Below are 18887 nucleotides of genomic sequence, written 5' to 3' on the forward strand. Positions count from 1 at the left end.
CATAAGTGTACACAGACAACTCTTCCTTCAAAACTGCCAGCAAAGCTGTCCACACTCAGAAATGCATAGACAGTATGGGATGGGCTTTGAAGCTTCCAAAGAATGCAGTTACTTTAACAATCCAAGACAGGGCTTTTCATTGCAAAATACTTTTAAATGCTCAGCACAGCTATAAAACATTAGATTAGATCCAGCTTCATATCATGAATTTTCTTGTTTTATTCCCAAAAAAGCTTTTTATATGTAATCAGAGTCATCTGCCTGCCCCCCCCCCCCGCCGCCCTTTACAAGAACACATCCTTAAGTACACACTCACTTCTTTGAGTGTCTTTTCATTTGTATATTCCTAAGGATGATTTTTGTCTTTTCTTTCTGTTGTTACTAAAAGTGGTGCCATCTTGAACTTGAATAATCGCTACTATTGTAACAGTTTCTGCACTTTTGAATGACAAAGAACTCCAAATTCTGGGATTTTAAATCCTTTAATGCTAATACATTTAGGGTAAGTAGAGGAGTAGCTACAACTGTTTTAAGTTTTTTAAAAATAATTTTGTAGAATACATTTGTACAGAACTGTGGATATTTTATAGGGAAAGCAAGACAGCTGTCAAACTCTCCAGGGATTCTAGTCCCCGTCTAATACCCAGGGCAGCAACATACTAATTACAGCTGATTTACAGTTTGTAAAGGAATCTTGGCAGGTGCATATGTAACATAAGTGCTCAGAACAGTAAAACAGACCTTAAAATAGCTGTATCGAGCTTTCAATAATGATTTTCACAGCCCTAATATTCATGTTGACATTACAAAGAGTACATATATCATTAAAGGAAATGGCAAAGTCCTTGATAGTCTTCTGTAATGGTTTTTTATAAATTACTTTCAGAAGAGTAATTGCCACAAAAGAAAGAATTTCCATTATATTCATTAGCATGCTACAGATTAAATACTAATATTATTAAGTAAATTATATATACACACTTGGCATAAACAATGTATAAACTATAACTCTTTCATTTGTTTACACTTATAATAATTAACGTGAATTAAAGAACTTCCTCATGAAGGAGAAAACAAACAAATATAACAAATGTGACAGGAGGAAATCTGCTATAAATATTAGTCAACTTGCATATTTGAATATAAGATAATTTCTAAACTACTATAAAAAAAAGAATGTGGACCATGCCTGAATAATAGAAGGGATTCAATAGGCCCTCTTTATAAGGAACCTTCATCTAATTGGTTGGGCATACTTTTAACAATATTTGCAATATTCTGTAGAATTTGTTCTCAAGTTCTGATTCCCATAATATATTTTTATGAAGTTTACAACAGCAAATATTACAGATAGTACAAGAGTTCTGAATGTCTGTCTTAAAGTGCAGACAAATGGCCCCACATGACTATACAGCTCTCACTTATAAAGTTCTCAACTACTAAGATAAAGTTCCCAAGTACTACTGGTAATTGTTTTATTTATAAGTAGTAAAAGATGTTTCAGGTTTGTCAGCCTATCCTACTCTGTGAACTACAGTGTGCATCAAAGGTCAGCAAAATATTTTCTAGAAATAAAGACAATTTGGATGGCTTTCCTTGAGGCTTTTGTCTTTGGGTGGAGCCTTTTAATAGAAGAGACAATTTAGACTGAATAGCTAGGTGAGGCTTTTTTCAGTTTCTATGCTCCTGGGAATTTTAGAACTTTTCCTCTTAATTTCTGTGATTTAAAAACATTGTCCATTATATATCTTGCTTTCCTTCAACAAAAAGAGATCTGGAAATGTGCAGTTCCCCTCACAAACATCTAAGTCCAATGCCATATAGTGAGAAAATTATGTACTGCTCAAAAAAATAAAGGGAACACAAGCAGAAGACATCCGAGATCTGAATGAATGAAATAGCCTTATTAAATACTTTGTTCTTTACATACAATAGTTTATACATTGCTCAAACAACTAAAGGGAACACAAAACTACTGTATGTAACGAACAAAGTATTTTTAATAAGGCTATTTCATTCATTCAGATCTCGGATGTCTTCTGCTTGTGTTCCCTTTATTTTTTTGAGCAGTATATATTGATCCTATTCATACAACTATATAGCCAATATGCAGGCTATTCTATTAAAAAGTGTGTGTGTGTGTGTTGTGTGTGTATTTGTCTATCTATATTTTCTCCATGACTTTTTCAATTGGACAATATGAACATTAAAAGAAACATATTAAATTATTGCAAAATTTTAGAAAGTTGCACCAGAAATTTAAAATGATTGAAGTTTACAACAAATTGTGTGCTACAGGCCCAGGATAAAGTGACCTGGCTAATCTTAACACAACAGTTTATTTTTAATTTTTTCTTAAGAATGAGACAAAATTTCATCATGTCTATCTAGTAACAGGACATTTTTGTAAAACAAAGAGTTGGTACTTTTTTCTTGTTCATGTATCCAAATTAAGCAAACAAGTTAGTAAATGTTTGATAAGCTGGGATCATGAATTGGATAAGCTATGAAGATACCACATCTCCTTAGATGATCTAGGTCTGCCCTAATGATTTTTGGGAATCTGTGCTTAGCTATTTTTAGGAATGCTGAAATATACCTCTGATATAGTGGCAAGGATTGGAGAAATGAAAGGGTTTTTATTGTTTGTTTTTTGGCTTTTCAGCTGTTAAATTAGACAAGGCAATTTTTCCCTATCATTCAGATGTTCCTGACACATGGTAAGCACAAGAATTTGTCACATATTGTATATAAGTTATGCAATCAATATAGTACAGCTCCATTTAAAACTGTGGTAATTAGACACTCCCATATTGCCTTTGGGCAACACTATAATTGCACTATGTCATCACTGGAATCACAATTAAAATAATTACTATGAAAAGGTCTCGTGCAAATGGTATTTGAAGAAATATGTTTTCTCTCTCATTAGCACAGTATCATTACTCTTCATTATTTAGTTTTAAAGGAATTCTTCAGCCAATCTCCTTCACTCATTCACTTTCCATATCACAAAGTATGTTAGATTTAATACTCACAGTTCTTCAAGATAAGGGAAATTCTTGAAGGCATTCTCTGGTAATCTTGTTATATTGTTCATACTGATGTCCCTAAATGTGGAGAACAAAAAACAAAACAAAAATTACAATTCTGTGATAGAATTATTTTGATCAGTAAGTTAAAGTATTAACAGAGTATTTGTAGCTCAGGGTTAAACTATGAGGTCCCTGGTGTTCTTGAGCTTGGTTGTTTTCTTGCAGCCATTTCATTACCCAGCTAGATAACTTATCAGTGTTAGTAGGGAGTGGGGTTTGTTATCCACAAGAAAACAAACAAACCCCACTCCTACTAGCACTGATGACGTTACCTAATTGGGTAATGAATCATCCGCAAGAAAACAACTAAGAGCAGAGAGCATTAAATTAAAATAGCTCAAAGATTATTGTAACCTGGCATAATAATGAAAATATTAAATGGCAAACCCCAAAACCAAATAAGCACAAATACATATTAAAAACTCTTGAGTATTTTGACAATTACATGACTTTTTGAGTGTCAATTCTATGAATCAACTATACACAAGAGGAAGACAATCCAGGGACTTGAGAACATACACATAAAACATTCTTCTCAGGCTAATTGGACAACTGAGCGTACCCTTGGCATATAATAATAAGTGAGTTATGTGTAGGTAGCTGAGGTGGAAAAACAGAATAAAGACCAGGTGAACAGAATGAAAAATATGTCTGGATAGAATAGGAAACAATGGTTTTATAACAATTTAGATTTCTTTCTTTTTATGGCTCTTACTTTAGAAATTTACCCAACAGCCCGATAAGTTTGAGGTGAGCATCTGTATCTTGTATCTTTCATATACAAATTTAACAAGCATCAAATGTAACAAGAACTTAAAATGTATATAAAATTATCTTAATTCAGGTAAGAGTACTAATTTAGGTACATAGTTGTACATGCTTCACCAACTCAGAGCTATAACTGCACTGCATTTCTTTGATTGTAGTTATCAGGACACATATGTAGACATGAACTCTGCATTTTATTAAAACTATTTTTGTATTACTACTGAAAGTTTTTTTTTAAGTGAGCACCATGAATTTAAATATGCATAACAATCTCTTCCTTTAAAAGAAAGCAAAAGCAAAAGCAGATACGAACACATTCAAACCTGAAAAATTAAGCCCGTCAAGCTGATAAGTATATAGTAAGAACATGTCTCAGCTCTACCATGGTCATACTTTTCCGTAAAACATATTTTTTTTAAAAAAAGCTCAAGATAATTGTTTTAAAGAGACTTGAATTTCAGTCCACAAACAGATGCAGACAAGTGCTGACATGACAGGTATGCAAAGCAATTTGTTGCTCTCATAGGAAGAGAGATTGAGTAGGATAGTTGTCCTTGTGGATGATCAATTACTTTTAATATTTGAAGTCACATCACTGGAAGGGAGGATGCAAAAGGAGGCTAATGACCCAGACTGTTAGAACAGTATTTATTTAAATGAATAGGTTCAAATGAATAAGTCTGTCTACCTACTTAACAATCTGAACAAATTCTAGCTATCATACAAGTATTCTAATCCCACCTTAGCCATGAAAGCCCGCTACATGACCTTAGGCCAGTCACTCTCTCTTAGTCCAACCCACTTAACTAAGTCGCTGTTGTGGGGAAAAAATAGGAGGAAGGTGTGTTGAATATGTTTGCCATCTTGAGTTATTTGTAAAAATAATAAAGGTGAAATAGAAATAATTAAAAATAAATACAACTTAATTTTAATTGCCTTTTCCATTATTATGTCCAGACGGCCCTTAATGTACTGGCATATTATTCTTGTCTTTCCCCTTTCTCACCATAATAGATAACATCAATTAAAACCATAAATTAAAGTAGCTGAAAATTCATATACTGAATGATCGGAATAGGGATGATACCCTATCCTCAAACTGACAGTCTCTCCCATTACTTTTATTTAGATGCTAAAATGTATAAAGAATCATATAAAGACCAAAGAGATCTCATAAATGAATGCTGAAAACAACTTTTAACACTGATAGGCAGGGCCGGATTTTCCTATAGGCTAACTAGGCTTCAGCCTAGGGCCTCAAGATCAAGAGGGGCCTACATTCAAATTGTTAGCAAAATTAAAATTACACTTTCACAATAGGTGAAAGGGCCTCATAAGTGGAACAGCCTAGGGCCTCTTTTCATCTAAATCCGGCCCTGCTGATAGGGACTAAAAGCTAGACAGTTCGTTGGGTTTGTAAACACAGTTCTTTCAATCAACTAGCACCCCAGCTTCCTGTTTGGATTCAATATACTTTTTTAAAATTGGGATTATTTTTTTATTCAATTCACGCTCGCTCATTATCCATACATTCTTAATCCTACAGTATTTCTTCCTTTACTATGAATACTTTTTAAAGTACAGTGGTACTTGGTACTCAACTGATTTGAAACTTATCAAATTTGGTACTCAATGCATTTTGACTCGAAAATGTTGTCCCGGTACTCCCGGTGCTACCAGTTCGCTATTGGAAGCATGTGGTGATTCTGCGCATAAGGTTCTGCTCGTGTGCAGAGCATTTTTGATGACGTCTGGCCAGGTGGGCAGAGCCTCCAGCCAATGCCGCTACTGGTTCGCCCGAACCGGGGCAAACCAGTAGCAACCCACCACTGCGGTACTTATGGTTTGTTTGATACTCAACGCACAGGCTACAACTTGTTGGTGCGGCTGCCTTGGGATTCATTACATTATTCCTTATGGGAAAAATCTGTTTGGTACTCATCATTTTTGGTCCTCATCGAACCTCTCAGAACCAATTAACTATGAGTACCAAGTTACCACTGTATCCCATTCTCACTGCATTTAACTTTGATTTCTTCTAGATTAAGTAGTTAATATTCACCTGTAACAAAGTAAGCAAAAGCATGCTATCATGCAGTCATGTGCACTTTTTAAAAAACTAATGTTCTCTGCAGATCACATACTACTCATCTCCTTTCTTTATCCGTTTGCCTATCTCTAGTAAATGTTAGTAAATGTTCTATTAAGGTGCACACATTTATCTTCTTGCCCTATTTTTTCTACTTCTTTTCTATATCACTTGCAATAATTTCCCCTGTCATACAAAAACTACCTTGGTTTTTGATGCATTCATTTCAGACCTTTGCCATTCATTATATCATAAAAACTATCACTATCTGAAAATCATTTGGGTCCTCGGTGATAAAATGGCATAATCTGCATATAAAAATACATATATATTCACACCTACAAACCAACCTTTAAAATCACTATAAGTATTCCTTATATATTTATCCAACAGTATATTAACTAAGCTCACGTAATCCTTGTTTGTCTCTCTACCTCCCCAGTGTTGAATCATTCACTGGGTATTCCTTTACATTATTTACTTCAACCATATATTACTACTATCATAGCAAGTTTCATATTCTCGTACTAGCACAAAAGTTCCACAAGCCTATTCATTATCATATACTTTCTCTAAATCAACAATTGTACAATAAACTTTCTTACATTCATATATTTCTCAATGACCAGTTATAGAGAAAAATGTGGTCTGTATACTCTTTGCCTCATATAAAGCTATACCAGGGGTCGGCAACCCGTGGCTCTGGAGCCGCATGTGGCTCTTTGGGCCCTCTGCCACGGCTCCCTGTCCCATCACTGGTTGGCCCCACCCCTCGCCCCTCTTATTTCTTTTTTGGACTCCAGCCCGAAGCGGGCAAGAAGTGAAAGCTGCCTTACATACAAATGTGGCGTGAAGGCAGGTACAGGGCAGCTTCGCTCCTGCACTCTCCTTCCCCCGACCTGGGAGTGTGCGCACGTGCGGGGAGACCCTCCTCAAGCAAGTGCCAAAGTGCAGCATAGGCACATGCGGGGTGGGCGACCGCTTGCTTGGGAGGGTCTTTGGAGGACGAGGCTTCTCTCCTGCACTAATGATACGGCCATCACCTTGCCGTTTCATCCCCCACCCCCGGCAGCTCTTCAGCCAAGTGTGGAGGGTGCAAACTCCAGCCCAAAGCAGCAGAAAGTGAAGGCTGCCTTACGTGCAAATGTGGCACAAAGACAAGTACAGGGAAGCTTCGCTCCTGCACTCTCCTACTACTACTACTCTCGTGACGCCCTGGCTGTGGCTGAGCCGGGAGCGTGCGCATGCGCAGGGAGACCCTCCTCAAGCAAGTGCCAAAGCTCAGAAAAGGTGCGCATATGGTGGGCAGTGGCTCGCTTAAGGAGGATGTCCCAAGAGTGGGAGGAGGAGGAGAGTGCAGGAGCGAAGCTTCCCTGTATCTGCCTTCATGCCACATTTTCATGTAAGGCAGCTTTCGTTTCCTGCTGCTTTGGGCTGGAGTTCGCATCCTCCGCATTTGGCTGAAGAGCCGCCAGGGGCTGGGGTTGAAACAGCAAGGCGATGGTCGGAGCATTAGCAGAGAGAAGCCACGTCCTATTAAGACCCTCCTAAACGAGCGGCTGGTTTGGTGCTCGCTTGGGGAGAGTCTCCCCGTGCGTGAGCATGCTCCCGACTAAGCCACAGCTGGCCAGGGCATCACAAGAGGGGGGGGAGAGGACAACTGCCCGAAGTGAGTGGGAGACTAGGGAGGGACCCGCCCGGGACGTGGAGCCATCCCCCGCACATACTTGTTGGAGAACTCGACGACCGAATGCCGCCTCCGCCGAAGCGAAGCTGTCGATTTTATAGTGGCGGATGAAAGGGGTCGGAGACGTCCAAGTGGCGGCCCGACAGACCTCTAGAAGAGGGGCCTGGGTAGCCCAGGCCGCCGAGGTAGCCGCACTCCTGGTAGAGTTGGCCGTCAGGCGGCGAGGAACTGGCAAGGCTTGAGCCCCATAAGCCGTCGTAATTGTAGCCCTTATCCAGCGACCCACCGTTTGTGAAGAAACCTTAAGCCCCAGGGTAGCCGGTTGGAAGGAAACGAAGAGCCCTTCCGACCGACGGAAAGAAGAAGTTCGTCGGAGGTAAATACGAAGGGCCCTACGGACATCCAGGGAATGCCAGGAACGTTCCCGAGGGTGGGAAGGGTTAGGGCAAAAATCGGGCAGGATTAGCTCCTGAGTCCGATGGAAGAGGGTGTTTACTTTAGGGAGAAATGTGGGGTCCAGGCGGAGTACCACCCGGTCGGAGTGGAATATACAGAGATCAGCCCGGGCTGATAGGGCGGCCAACTCTGAAATCCGCCTGGCGGAGGTGATGGCAACTAAAAAGGACACCTTGTACGAGAGGAAGCGTAAGGGCACTGTCCTAAGGGGCTCGAATGGACCTTGTGTGAGGGCTGAGAGAACCTTGGGCAGATCCCAGGACGGATATCGATGAACAGGAGGCGGGCGGAGGTTGGTAGCGCCCCGGAGAAATAAGCGGATAAGGGGGCGGTCCGCCAATGAGTTCTGGGCGCCAAAGCATAAAATGGAAGAAAGGGCGGCCACCTGTCTCCTCAGAGTATTAGGGGCCAACCCAGCCTCCAACCCCTCCTGAAGAAAAAGCAATACCTGTTTTGTAGACGCCAAACCTGGATCCTGGTTCCTCCTCGAGCACCAGAGTGCGAATGTCTGCCAAGTGGCTCCATAGATGCGCCTCGTTGCCGGCCGGCGTGCGGCTAGAATGGTACTGATGAGTTGGTCTGGCAAGTGCGATGCCCTCAGGAGGCGCCGCTCAACCTCCAGGCGGTCAAGTGAAGCCAGTGAACGTCCGGGTGTAGAAGAGGACCCTGACGGAGGATGACCTGCTCCGGAGGGAGACGCCACGGTGGACGGGTGGACAGCATCTGGAGGTCGGCGAACCACGGGCGGCGAGGCCAGTGGGGCGCGATCAGGATCAGTTCGGCTTCCTCCTCCAAGAGCTTCCTGAGTACTTTGGGAAGAAGAGGGAGGGGAGGGAAAGCGTAGAGGAGACCCGAGGGCCACCTGCAGTGCAGTGCGTCCGTCGCCTCTGCTCTTGGATCGTAAAACCTGGAGACAAATCGAATGGTCTGCCGATTGGCGTGAGTCGCAAACAGATCCACTGTCGGATGACCGAAGCGATCTGCGATCCGCAGGAACAGGGCTGGGTCGAGCTGCCACTCGCCCTGATCGACGACGGACCGGCTGAGCCAGTCGGCTTGTGTGTTGGATTGTCCCGATATGTGAGATGCTCGAAGAGACCTCAGGTGAGTCTCCGCCCAGGCTCCCAATCTCCCGGCTTCCTCCATGAGGACGCGAGAGCGGGTCCCCCCTAGGCGGTTCACATGGGCCTTGGCGGCCACGTTGTCCGTCCGGATGACGACATGGCGATCCTGGACCTGGTTCTGAAAGACGCGGAGAGCCAGATGGATGGCTCGGAGCTCCAGCCAATTGATGTTGTGGCCCAGGTCCTCCTGGGTCCAGAGACCCTGGGCCATGGTGGAGTGGAGATGAGCCCCCCAGCCGCGGAGGCTGGCATCCGTAGTAACCACAAGGGGGTTGGGTTCCCGAAACTCCCTCCCCTTGAGAAGAGCAGGTGATAGCCACCACCTCAGGGCTAATCGGACTTTGGAGGGAAGGACGACCATCCGGCAGGAGGTCGATAGGCGGCACTTCTGATACGGGAGGAGAAACCACTGCAGGTCCCTGCAGTGGAGACGGGTCCAAGGAACGATTCCTATACAGGAAACCATCTTTCCCAGAAGTTGGGAGAGAGTCGCCAGAGAGACAGAGTGACTCCGGGCGACTGACCTGACCAGAGACCGCAAACTGGTCAGGCGCTCCTGGGAAAGGAAGACCCTGCACTCGACCGTATCGATGACAGCTCCCAGATGTTGTATGCGGGTCGAGGGTACCAGGTGGCTCTTGTCTAGGTTGATGGAGAAGCCGTGAGCCGACAGGACCTGAAGGGTGGAGTTCAGGTCTCATTGCGCCGAGGCCTCCGAACTCGACTGGATCAGGAGATCGTCCAGGTAGCATTGGATCCTGACCGGAAGAGCCCGGAGGTGAGCCGCAAGGGCGGCCATCAGTTTTGTGAACACTCGGGGGGCCGAGGACAGGCCGAAAGGGAGTGCGCGATACTGGTAATGTTGGCTCGCATAACAAAACCTCAGAAACTTGGAATATGCTGGATGGATGGGAATGTGTAAGTAAGCCTCTGTCAGATCTATAGACGAGAGGAGGTCCCCAACCCGAATACCATCCAGGATGGATAGTAAGGACTGCATTTTGAACCGCCGGTAGAGGACCCAGCGGTTCAAAGTCTTGAGGTCCAGAATTGCCCTCCAGCCCCCGGACGATTTCTGGACGATGAACAGGCGTGAATAGTAGCCTTGTCCGAGCTGCTCCTGGGGTACCGGTTCGATGGCCTGAATTTCTAATAAATGATGGATGGCCGATACCACCAGAAACCGCTTCGACCGATCCCTCGAGAAAGGACATCGGAGAAATCTGTCTGGGGGGGTGGAGAGGAATTCCAGGGAGAGGCCCCACCTGACAGTCTCCCTGACCCAAGAGTCCGATGTTGTGGCCTCCCATTGGCTGGCAAAGAGCGCCAGGCGGCCTCCAATGGGAGAAGAAGACCTGCAGTCAGCGGGACCTACGGGAAGGGCGCCCCCGGCCGCCTCTGAAGGAGCGCCTATATTGGCCCCTCTGGAATTGGGGACCTTGACGATCTGGTGGACGTGAACGTGTTGGAAAGAATCTTTGGTATCTCGGGCCCGAGAAACCTGATTCAGTGTTACGAAAGGGACGAAAGGGGGCAGTAGGACGGGGCTCCGACCGCCGGGAGACGTTGGGCAAGATACGTCTCTTGTCCCTGGTTTCGATTAGGAGGGGCTCGAGGGGAGCCCCAAAAAGGGAAGGGCCCGCGAACGGGGATGAAGCGAGGCGCCATTTAGACTTGGTGTCGGCCTGCCATTGGCGGAGCCAAAGCAGGCGGCGGGAGGTCACTGAGGCCCCTATTGACTTGGCAGCGAAACGCGACGAGTTCAAAGTCGCGTCCGCGGAGAATTCTAGGGCCGCTAGGACTTTATTCAGGTCCTGATGGGACCGGGCGTCCGATAAGGGAAGGCGATCCTTCAATTGGCGGAGCCACAAGATGCAGGCTCTATTAAAGAAAGAAGACGCCATGGCAGCTTTTGCCGCCCAGGCAGAGGCCATGTGTGCCTTGACAAGAGAATTGTCAAGGCGTTTTTCCTCGGGACGAAGGGCCTCCTCAGGGGGGGCGGCCATGTTGGAATGGCTCGAGAGGGCTACCACGGGTGGGTCTACTGTTGGAATTTGCAGTAAGGAAGCAATGTCAGGCGCCAAGTTGTACAAGCGCCTGTCCAGAGAATTGGGGTTAGGCCCCGAGACTGGGTTGGACCATTGACGTTGAAGAACGTCTTTGAAAAGTTTGGGCCCTGGAATCTCTTCTACCTCCGAAATAGGCTCCTCAAAGAGAGGAACTGGTGATTCAGATGGTTCCCCTGCAGGGGGAGTGGGCTTTACAATGCCCAATCCCGTGGTGAGCTTTGCTTTGTGGAGGAGGGATCTAAATAGCTGTGGTTTGAATAAGCCCACAAATGAAGGCTGATCAGGGGCCAGGTCCTCATCCTCCGATAGGTCCTGTTCCCTAGTCTCCATATCCAGTAGCTAATGGGGTTCTGAGGCAGCCGAAGGGGCCGCGACCCCAGTAGGATTAGCTGGCTCCTCATATTGAGAACCCTCGATATCCACAAGGGAGGAGGCTGAGGCATCCACCCATGAGGCAGTACGCCTCTGGAGCTCCAGTTGAACCCCCTTCTGGATGGCCTGATGGATGAATGCTGCTACCTCCGGGGTTAGGAGGGAAGCAGTCTGTGCCCCTGTAGATGCCACGGGGGGTTGGGAGGGAACCATAGTAGGGGATTGAGAAGTTCCCTTTTGAGGCTGGTCCGAAGAAGGCCCGAATAGGGCCTCCTGGATCTCAGGTTGAACGGGAGGTTCAGCCATAGTGTCATCAGGGGACAGTTGGGGAATGGGAGATCCTGGAAGGGCCCTCTCCCTAGAGGGGGTGGATGAAGAGGGGGGGAGGGGCGCAGGAGTCACAGAATGAGGTTCAGGATGTGATGGGGCCTCCCTAAGAGATGCCTCCTTGAGAGCCTTTTGAATGGAGCGCTCAATTGCTTCATGAAGACGAAGCTCCTTTTTGGCCTTGTCTGCCTGGCGTTTTGCCTCTTTAGAGGCCTGAGTCCCTTTGGACTTCTTTTGAGGCACAGCTGAGGAAGGCCCTGGCAAGGCCTCCTCTCCTGCCCCTCTCTTGGTGGCCTTGGTGGAACGCGAAGCCATCAGAACCTGTAAAATGCAGTAATTTCTAATTAATTATTAAACAAGGTTCAGTAATTTTCAAAACAAAATGGCGGCCGCTAGCCTCGTGGAGGCTTATGCCTTTAGAAAATGGCGGCTGCCAACAAGAAAGGCTCAGGAGAAGGCCTAGAGATCCAGTAATTTTCTGGAGAGCCAGGAACTGGCCAAGTCTGGTAAAATCTGAATTAGTAGTAATTACAGGCAGCTGATTTGTTTAACAGTGCTTTTGGTCAGCTTCACCACCAGGCTCTAAGGGCAAGAAATTCCTCTCTCCTTCTCCCCCCCCCACCGGGGATCACGATTGCTCTGCCTTGCCTGAATGCCGTTTGAAATTGTGTCCCTCGAAGCTCTATGCAGCAGCAGGAGGCAGGAAGGCAGAAGCGTGTGGGGAAGAAAGCCCCAGGGACGCCAAATTAGCGCTGCGCTGAAGCGCAAACGCTGCTGCTCCGTCTGGGAAGGAGAGGGCGGCTGAAGCTCAACCCTCCGGAGATCGCTGAGGCCGTCAGCTGGGAGGCGCAGAATGTGTATTGCGCCGAAGGAGAGAGGCAGCCAGCAAGAAATCGGGCGGCTAGCTCCGTTTGGTGAAGCCTGCTACCAGCAAAGCTGGGAGGCTTCGCAGCGTTACTAAACGTGAGCCTTTCACGCTGCTGAAGGGGAGAGCCTGAAGGAATAGGTTCAATCCCCTGATAAAAGTGAGCGGCCTCCAAAGCGCAGGGCGCAAAGCCCTAAAGGCTGAGTAATCTGCTCAAGATCTTAACGAGCAGAAGGAGGCAAAGCTAGCAAAATCAAGCTATAACAGTTTGAGAGAGAGACTCAGTGGAGCGTCAGACCTGATTCAGATCGAGTCTGAAAGCTGGGAGTCAGCAAAAGGAGGAGGACTTTTCAACTGACAGACTCGATCTGATTGGATCGCAGTGGTATTACCCTCGCATAACCACTGGCCTCTCCCTCGCTTAGAAGGAGAGAGGGGGAGATACGGAGAGGGGGAGACAGAATGGTTTTGTTGCTGGGTAGGCATGGCTAGAGGGGTCATGTGACTGGGTGGGAGGGAGTGACATCGAGTTGGCCACGTCCACCCAGGTTTTGTGGCTCCAGTGTGTTTTTTTTCTGTGGGAAACGAGTCCAAGTGGCTCTTTGATTGTTTAAGGTTGCCGACCCCTGAGCTATACCGATCTTACCAAATTTTGTTCATTGTCAGCTTTCAAATCCTCTACACCATAATTCTTCCAGATTTCTGCCAGGTGACCTTAGCAGACTCCAATCCCCATATAGTTTTTGTATTCACTTATATTCCGTTGGCATATAGGAACAACGAAATTGTCCCAAATGTCAAGACTAAATGTAGTCTTGAGACATACATTAAACAAATCACAAAACTATTGTAGATGACCAGGCTGAACCCGAGGGAGGAGTCAAACACATCATAAATCATGAGTCCCTGCATGCTCACAAATGATCTAACTCCAGTCTACATTGAACGCCTTCTTATTTCCGTTCATTTTCCTTGACCATTAGCAGCTCAGATTTTGTAGAGCGCTTAAACTTGCAATATATATTTTATATTCCTGAATAACTGCTTGAATTGCTCGATTTTCCCAGCGCTTGACAACTATTCGATAAACCAAGCACAGCCTATTTTAACATTTCAATGTTCCACCACCAAATTCTGCATTTTAGCATTTACTGGTAACTTTTCTCACAGCACTTACTACTTTCTTTGCATCATTTTTAACACTAACATTCATTTCAATTCTCTAACATCCTCCCTCCAGCATTTCCTTACTATGATTTCACCGCAAATTATCTTCTACTGCCACCATTCTTGCAATATAACACTAAATATTGCAAAGGGAAAACCTTATTTAACATACATTAATTAACACCGATTAAATGTAATCCAGTTCACAATACCATTTCTTTTTCCACTATGCTCATTTCTCAACTTTTCTAAAAGTACAATTTAATTCAACCAGACCATATTGTTCATTTCAATTAAATGGCTCCCTTGAAGAATTCAAGTCATTATACATTCATGAATAAGGCAAAAGGGGGAAAAAATGAAATCCCTTATGAATGGCAAAGATATAACATGCATGCAAACATTATTTGCTATTTTTCTGTACAAATGTTTTACAATATGTATTGTTACAACTAAAACTATTCATAGGTATCTAAAAATAACCAGATTAAATTAAGTTTTATGTAATTCTCAAATGGAGTGGAATAGAGTCTCTGTCCCAGTGAAACAAGAATAATTATTTTTCAGTAAATACTTGTAAAAAGACTTTCTAGTCTATGAACACAAAGGCCAAAAGATTAAGAAAACTAAGGTACAATTTTAAGAGCTGTTCTAGTCTTATATTAGCATATATGAAATAAATGATATGTCCATGGAAGCAAAGGGCACCCACTGAAATCACAATTAAAAAGAACAATCTTTTTGTTCTTTGGGAACAAAACCTAACCTCTCTTTGGGAGGTTAAAAGAGGTTAATCTTTTAACCTCCCAAACCAGTATTTACAAAGTATGGTGATTCCACCATTAGGAATGTACTGGCTAACTGATAGAAATGTGTGAAATGCCAAGCACAACCAAACTGTTTTTGCAGATGGGAGAATTTTGAATAGCAAATGTACAGAAAAATGCATGGGCAGGAAAGAGCAAGGAAAGTGTGTTTTCTAAGTATTGCTGGGTTACAATTCCCACCATACCTGGCTATGATCGTGCCAATGGGAGCAGGAAACCTATGAGATACTGAAAAAGTGATATTGGCCTACTATTAAAAAAAAACTATTAATAGTTTTCAGAATTAATAAAATTCTCCAGATAGTAAAAGCCCAGGATTTTAACACTGCCTAGTGATGAAAAGATCAGTCAAGCCTCCTTAGGAAAGAATTTCATAAACAGGGAGCCAGCAGAGTTTTGTAGTCAATATATTTTCATCCCCAGTATCACCCTAAAGTTTATATCCAGTTAATTATTTGCTAAGTAAACTATTATTACAGCCCTGTATGCTTTGATTTGGAGAAGGGGAGTCCTCATCTGCCTGCATGATGGTGAAGAAAGTTCTCTCACCTTACTCTCCCATTAATACGATAGTGTTGACAACTGCTAAGAAAGATGTACTGGCTCTTCTTGAAATTAGAAAAGATATAAACATCACTAAAGACTTTGTTAATCTATTCAGTGTGTTTCTGAATAGATGTCGCCATGATCAGAGTAACTTAGCTGGAAGAGTGTGGAAGTCAGTGACTATATAACTGATGTGTTAACGGTGATAAAAATATTTAAAATAAATGAAATAAATGTATTAAAGAGGTTTCTATAACTTTACAGTCTAGCATACTTTCCTTGCATTTTCCAGTGGTCTCATCTAATCTAATCTAATCATTAATCAGGTTTGATTTTTTTTAAAAAAAATCATCCGATTTACTGAATTACTGCCATCTGCTATGGAGGATATTTAGAGAGAATTAAAAAAAAGTTATATCTCCTATAGGTTTGTTATGAAAAGCTCTGGGCTATCAGATGGCTTTTCCTAGTAGTACTTGACATTCTTCTAAATTTTATGCAACCTACTCTCTTTGTTAATGAAGAACAAGGAAGTCCTTTTCCTGCATATCTGGAAATCATCATTTCAGAGCTACCCCTCTCTTTTTTGTAGTTTATATTTAAACACTAAAAATACTAAATCTTGAGATTCAACCAATGTTTTTAGAGAAACATATCAGATCATATTAAAAGTGGGATTTTTAGAAATAGCTTTACTGGCATGCATGACTGATACATTTCTAGAATTTCTGATTTCATGCTTGCTCCTCTTCAGAAAAGGATTTCACTATGTCAAAATAATCTGACAGTCTTAAATTCACTGTTTCTAAAATGTAGCATAACATTAAAAAATACTTGAATGATTTATGTTTTATTTGCTTTTATACTGAATAGGGATTCCAGTTAACCAAGGTGAAGCATTGGCAAGATTGATTTCACGTTACAACCTGGGAAAATGCCAAGGATGCTCAATGGAATTTGCCACCAAAAAGACTAAGCTACAGTGTGAAAAGGGTTGGGAATGCAAGACTATACTTGAAAAGACATGCATGATACCCATACCTAAATAATTCCACACCCTGGACTGAGGGTTTTTAAAGATTTGTTTTAATTAAAAGAAAATTAACAGAGTAATTGGTAAGTTGCAAGTGAAGCCTCTGCAAATCCATCTTTATTTTCACATTTTAAGAATGTATGTGGTTCCTTTGTAGAGTGCAAAGGCATTATTTTTTAAAAAAGTGTCACCATTTGCTGGTAAAAGCAGGGAGAACAACTTAGAAGAGATTAGTTTCTGGTGTAGACATATTAATGTGTACTATTGAATTTTTATTTGGTATATGTGTTAATCTAGTTTATCTGAAAATGCTCTGTTTCCAGATTTGTTTGTACTCATTTCTCTCAGCATATGAAATTGGTATTTTGTTTTGCTCTGCGAGAAGCAAATATTTAATATTCAGATCTTAGATTTACATATATATTTTGCATTTAACTTCTTGGCTAGGTATTTCCCTCTGAGCCTTGTTATTTATTTTTTTTTATGAAATAGAATCTTCAGCAGAAATTTGAAAATTCAAAACTATGGTTTGTGCTTTGGAACTCAAATTTTATCTCTGGTTTGTTCCTAGTTTCCTGGGCAAATTTATTTTAGACTTTTCAGTTTGATTCAAATGAAATGCATATTTTATAACTTGTTTTTTTTTTCACCATAACAACTATTTGTAATTACACAAATATAATAATGTAATTATTCAAATATTATTTGAATTACTGACTTCATAATTTCTCTTTCAAGAATTCACCCCAAACTTTTAAGATAATTTATTAAATTTATTAAACTATGCTGTTCAACTCTCAATGATCCATAACAGATATTACACTTCCATTCAATCAAGACATTTAATATCATACTCTTGTATTCTAAAAAAATAGTGCAGACAAATTACTAGTAAGGTTTATAAAAAAATAATGTTATGGATTATGAATATTTTACTTCCAAAACTATTATATTATGCTGTAATTACTTAGGTTGTAATGTCATTTATATAGCAAAATTACAGATGGTTCAGAAGTTGAAAGACACTAATACTTGAATAAAACAATAAAAAGACATTAAAAACTCCCTCCATAACAAGAAATAATTAAAAAAAAAACCATTAGATACCATTTTGTATACTGGAATACATTTTTACAAAAGCAATTAAATGCTAATTGTAACCACTGTTTGCTACAGGTGGTCCTTGTTTGATGACCATTTGTTAGGCGACCATTCAAACTTGTGATGACATTGAATGAATACAAAATCAATGGGGAAGCTGGCAGGGAAAGTCACAAGTTGTGATCGCATGATGTCTTGCTTAACAGCAACAGCAAAAAAGGTAATAAAACTGGATGGGATCGTGTGATGCTTTGCTTAATGACAAATTTTCTGTTCGTTATTGTGGTTGTAATTCAAAGATTGGCTCTATAATCACTAAGAGTATATGAAAGGAAAACAAAGCCTACAAAAGCATTATGTTCAATTGGAACGTGAGAGATCTTAAATGTTTTGATGGACTCAAGAGAATATTTTTCTTTTATGTTCAGCACTTACAAAATTTTCCCTAAAAATTGTCCTGTTAATGGTTGTAGAGAAAGCCTGAACCCCACACTAGTGCTTAGGCCAAAGAAGCTGAGAATAATATGGCAGTTCATTAATAAATAATAGAGAAATCTTAATCTATCGTATTTCCCCAAAACTAGGACATATCCAGATAATAAGCCCAATTGGGCTTTTGAGCGCATGCGCTAAAATAACCCCGCCCCCTGAAAATAAGTCCCCCCCAAATACTTACACACATGCACGGGGAGGGGGAGAACATTAGAGTCGCTGCCGCCCGAGATCGGCAAGCCAGATTTGGTGAACCAAACACACTGCTGCCACTCGGGAGAAGAGAAAGAGGAGGCACTGTGAGAGCACTCATTTCTCATGTTCTTCTCCTCAACGTGTGGCAGTGCGTTTAGCTCCCCGAATCTGGCTTGCCGATCTTGGCCGGTGAGGGGGAGTGGCAAGTGGGGAGGGGTGGGGTGGCAGAGAAGCAAGAATTCTGCTGCTCACCCAAACCCCAGATCTCCTGTTTGCCCTGCAGGCTCTTCAAGAGGAAGGTGATCGAGCCAGTCTGTACTTTTGCAATCCAAGCCAGCGCTTCTTCTCCTGCTCCCCTTTCCTCCCCCCCGAGCAGTGTGTAACTTGAGAACTAGCACCTTGGATTCTCTCTTTTAAACTCTTCCCGGCTGTCCTTTTGTTCTCCGCTTCGGCTCCAGGAGCTGCAAGCAACCCCCTTCCCACCTCATCCCTGGCTGGGGGGGGGGCTCGGAAGAACTTCAGCAAGGCTGGCCGGGTGACCTTCAGGGCGGAGACCTTCACCCTGGCCCCCTTGGCTGCTTTGAAAGTGGCCGTGCAAGCCCAACCCAGCCCAGTCTAGCCAGCCTCCTTGGTTGACAGCTGGGGAAGTGGGGTGGGGGAAGAGAAGGTCCAAG

The 18887-nt window shown here is 43.0% G+C and overlaps 2 protein-coding genes across 3 annotated transcripts in view; both read right to left on the reverse strand.

The window, feature by feature from the left end:
• LGR4 (leucine rich repeat containing G protein-coupled receptor 4) overlaps positions 1–18887 on the reverse strand; it is an 81593-nt gene that overhangs the window by 35382 nt on the left and 27324 nt on the right. For both annotated transcript variants that reach the window (XM_034417221.3, XM_060687640.2), the window contains exon 2: positions 3039–3110. In XM_034417221.3, coding sequence (XP_034273112.2) covers positions 3039–3110 — 72 coding nt within the window. The remainder of the gene's footprint in view (positions 1–3038; positions 3111–18887) is intronic.
• Positions 10146–15524, reverse strand: LOC148116481 (lamina-associated polypeptide 2, isoforms alpha/zeta-like). Its single transcript, XM_087877756.1, has one exon. The coding sequence runs from the start codon at positions 11616–11618 to the stop codon at positions 10581–10583; it is 1038 nt and encodes a 345-aa protein (XP_087733882.1). The 5' UTR covers positions 11619–15524; the 3' UTR covers positions 10146–10580.

The sequence above is a fragment of the Pantherophis guttatus genome, chromosome 1 (assembly GCF_059756535.1).
Source record: "Pantherophis guttatus breed Tessera chromosome 1, ASM5975653v1, whole genome shotgun sequence".
In the NCBI taxonomy this organism is placed as follows: Eukaryota; Metazoa; Chordata; class Lepidosauria; order Squamata; family Colubridae; genus Pantherophis; species Pantherophis guttatus.

Bases quoted from the DNA above. Each gene is read 5' to 3' on its own strand.
- LOC148116481 (XM_087877756.1), bottom strand. From the start codon at position 11,618: ATGGAGACTAGGGAACAGGACCTATCGGAGGATGAGGACCTGGCCCCT.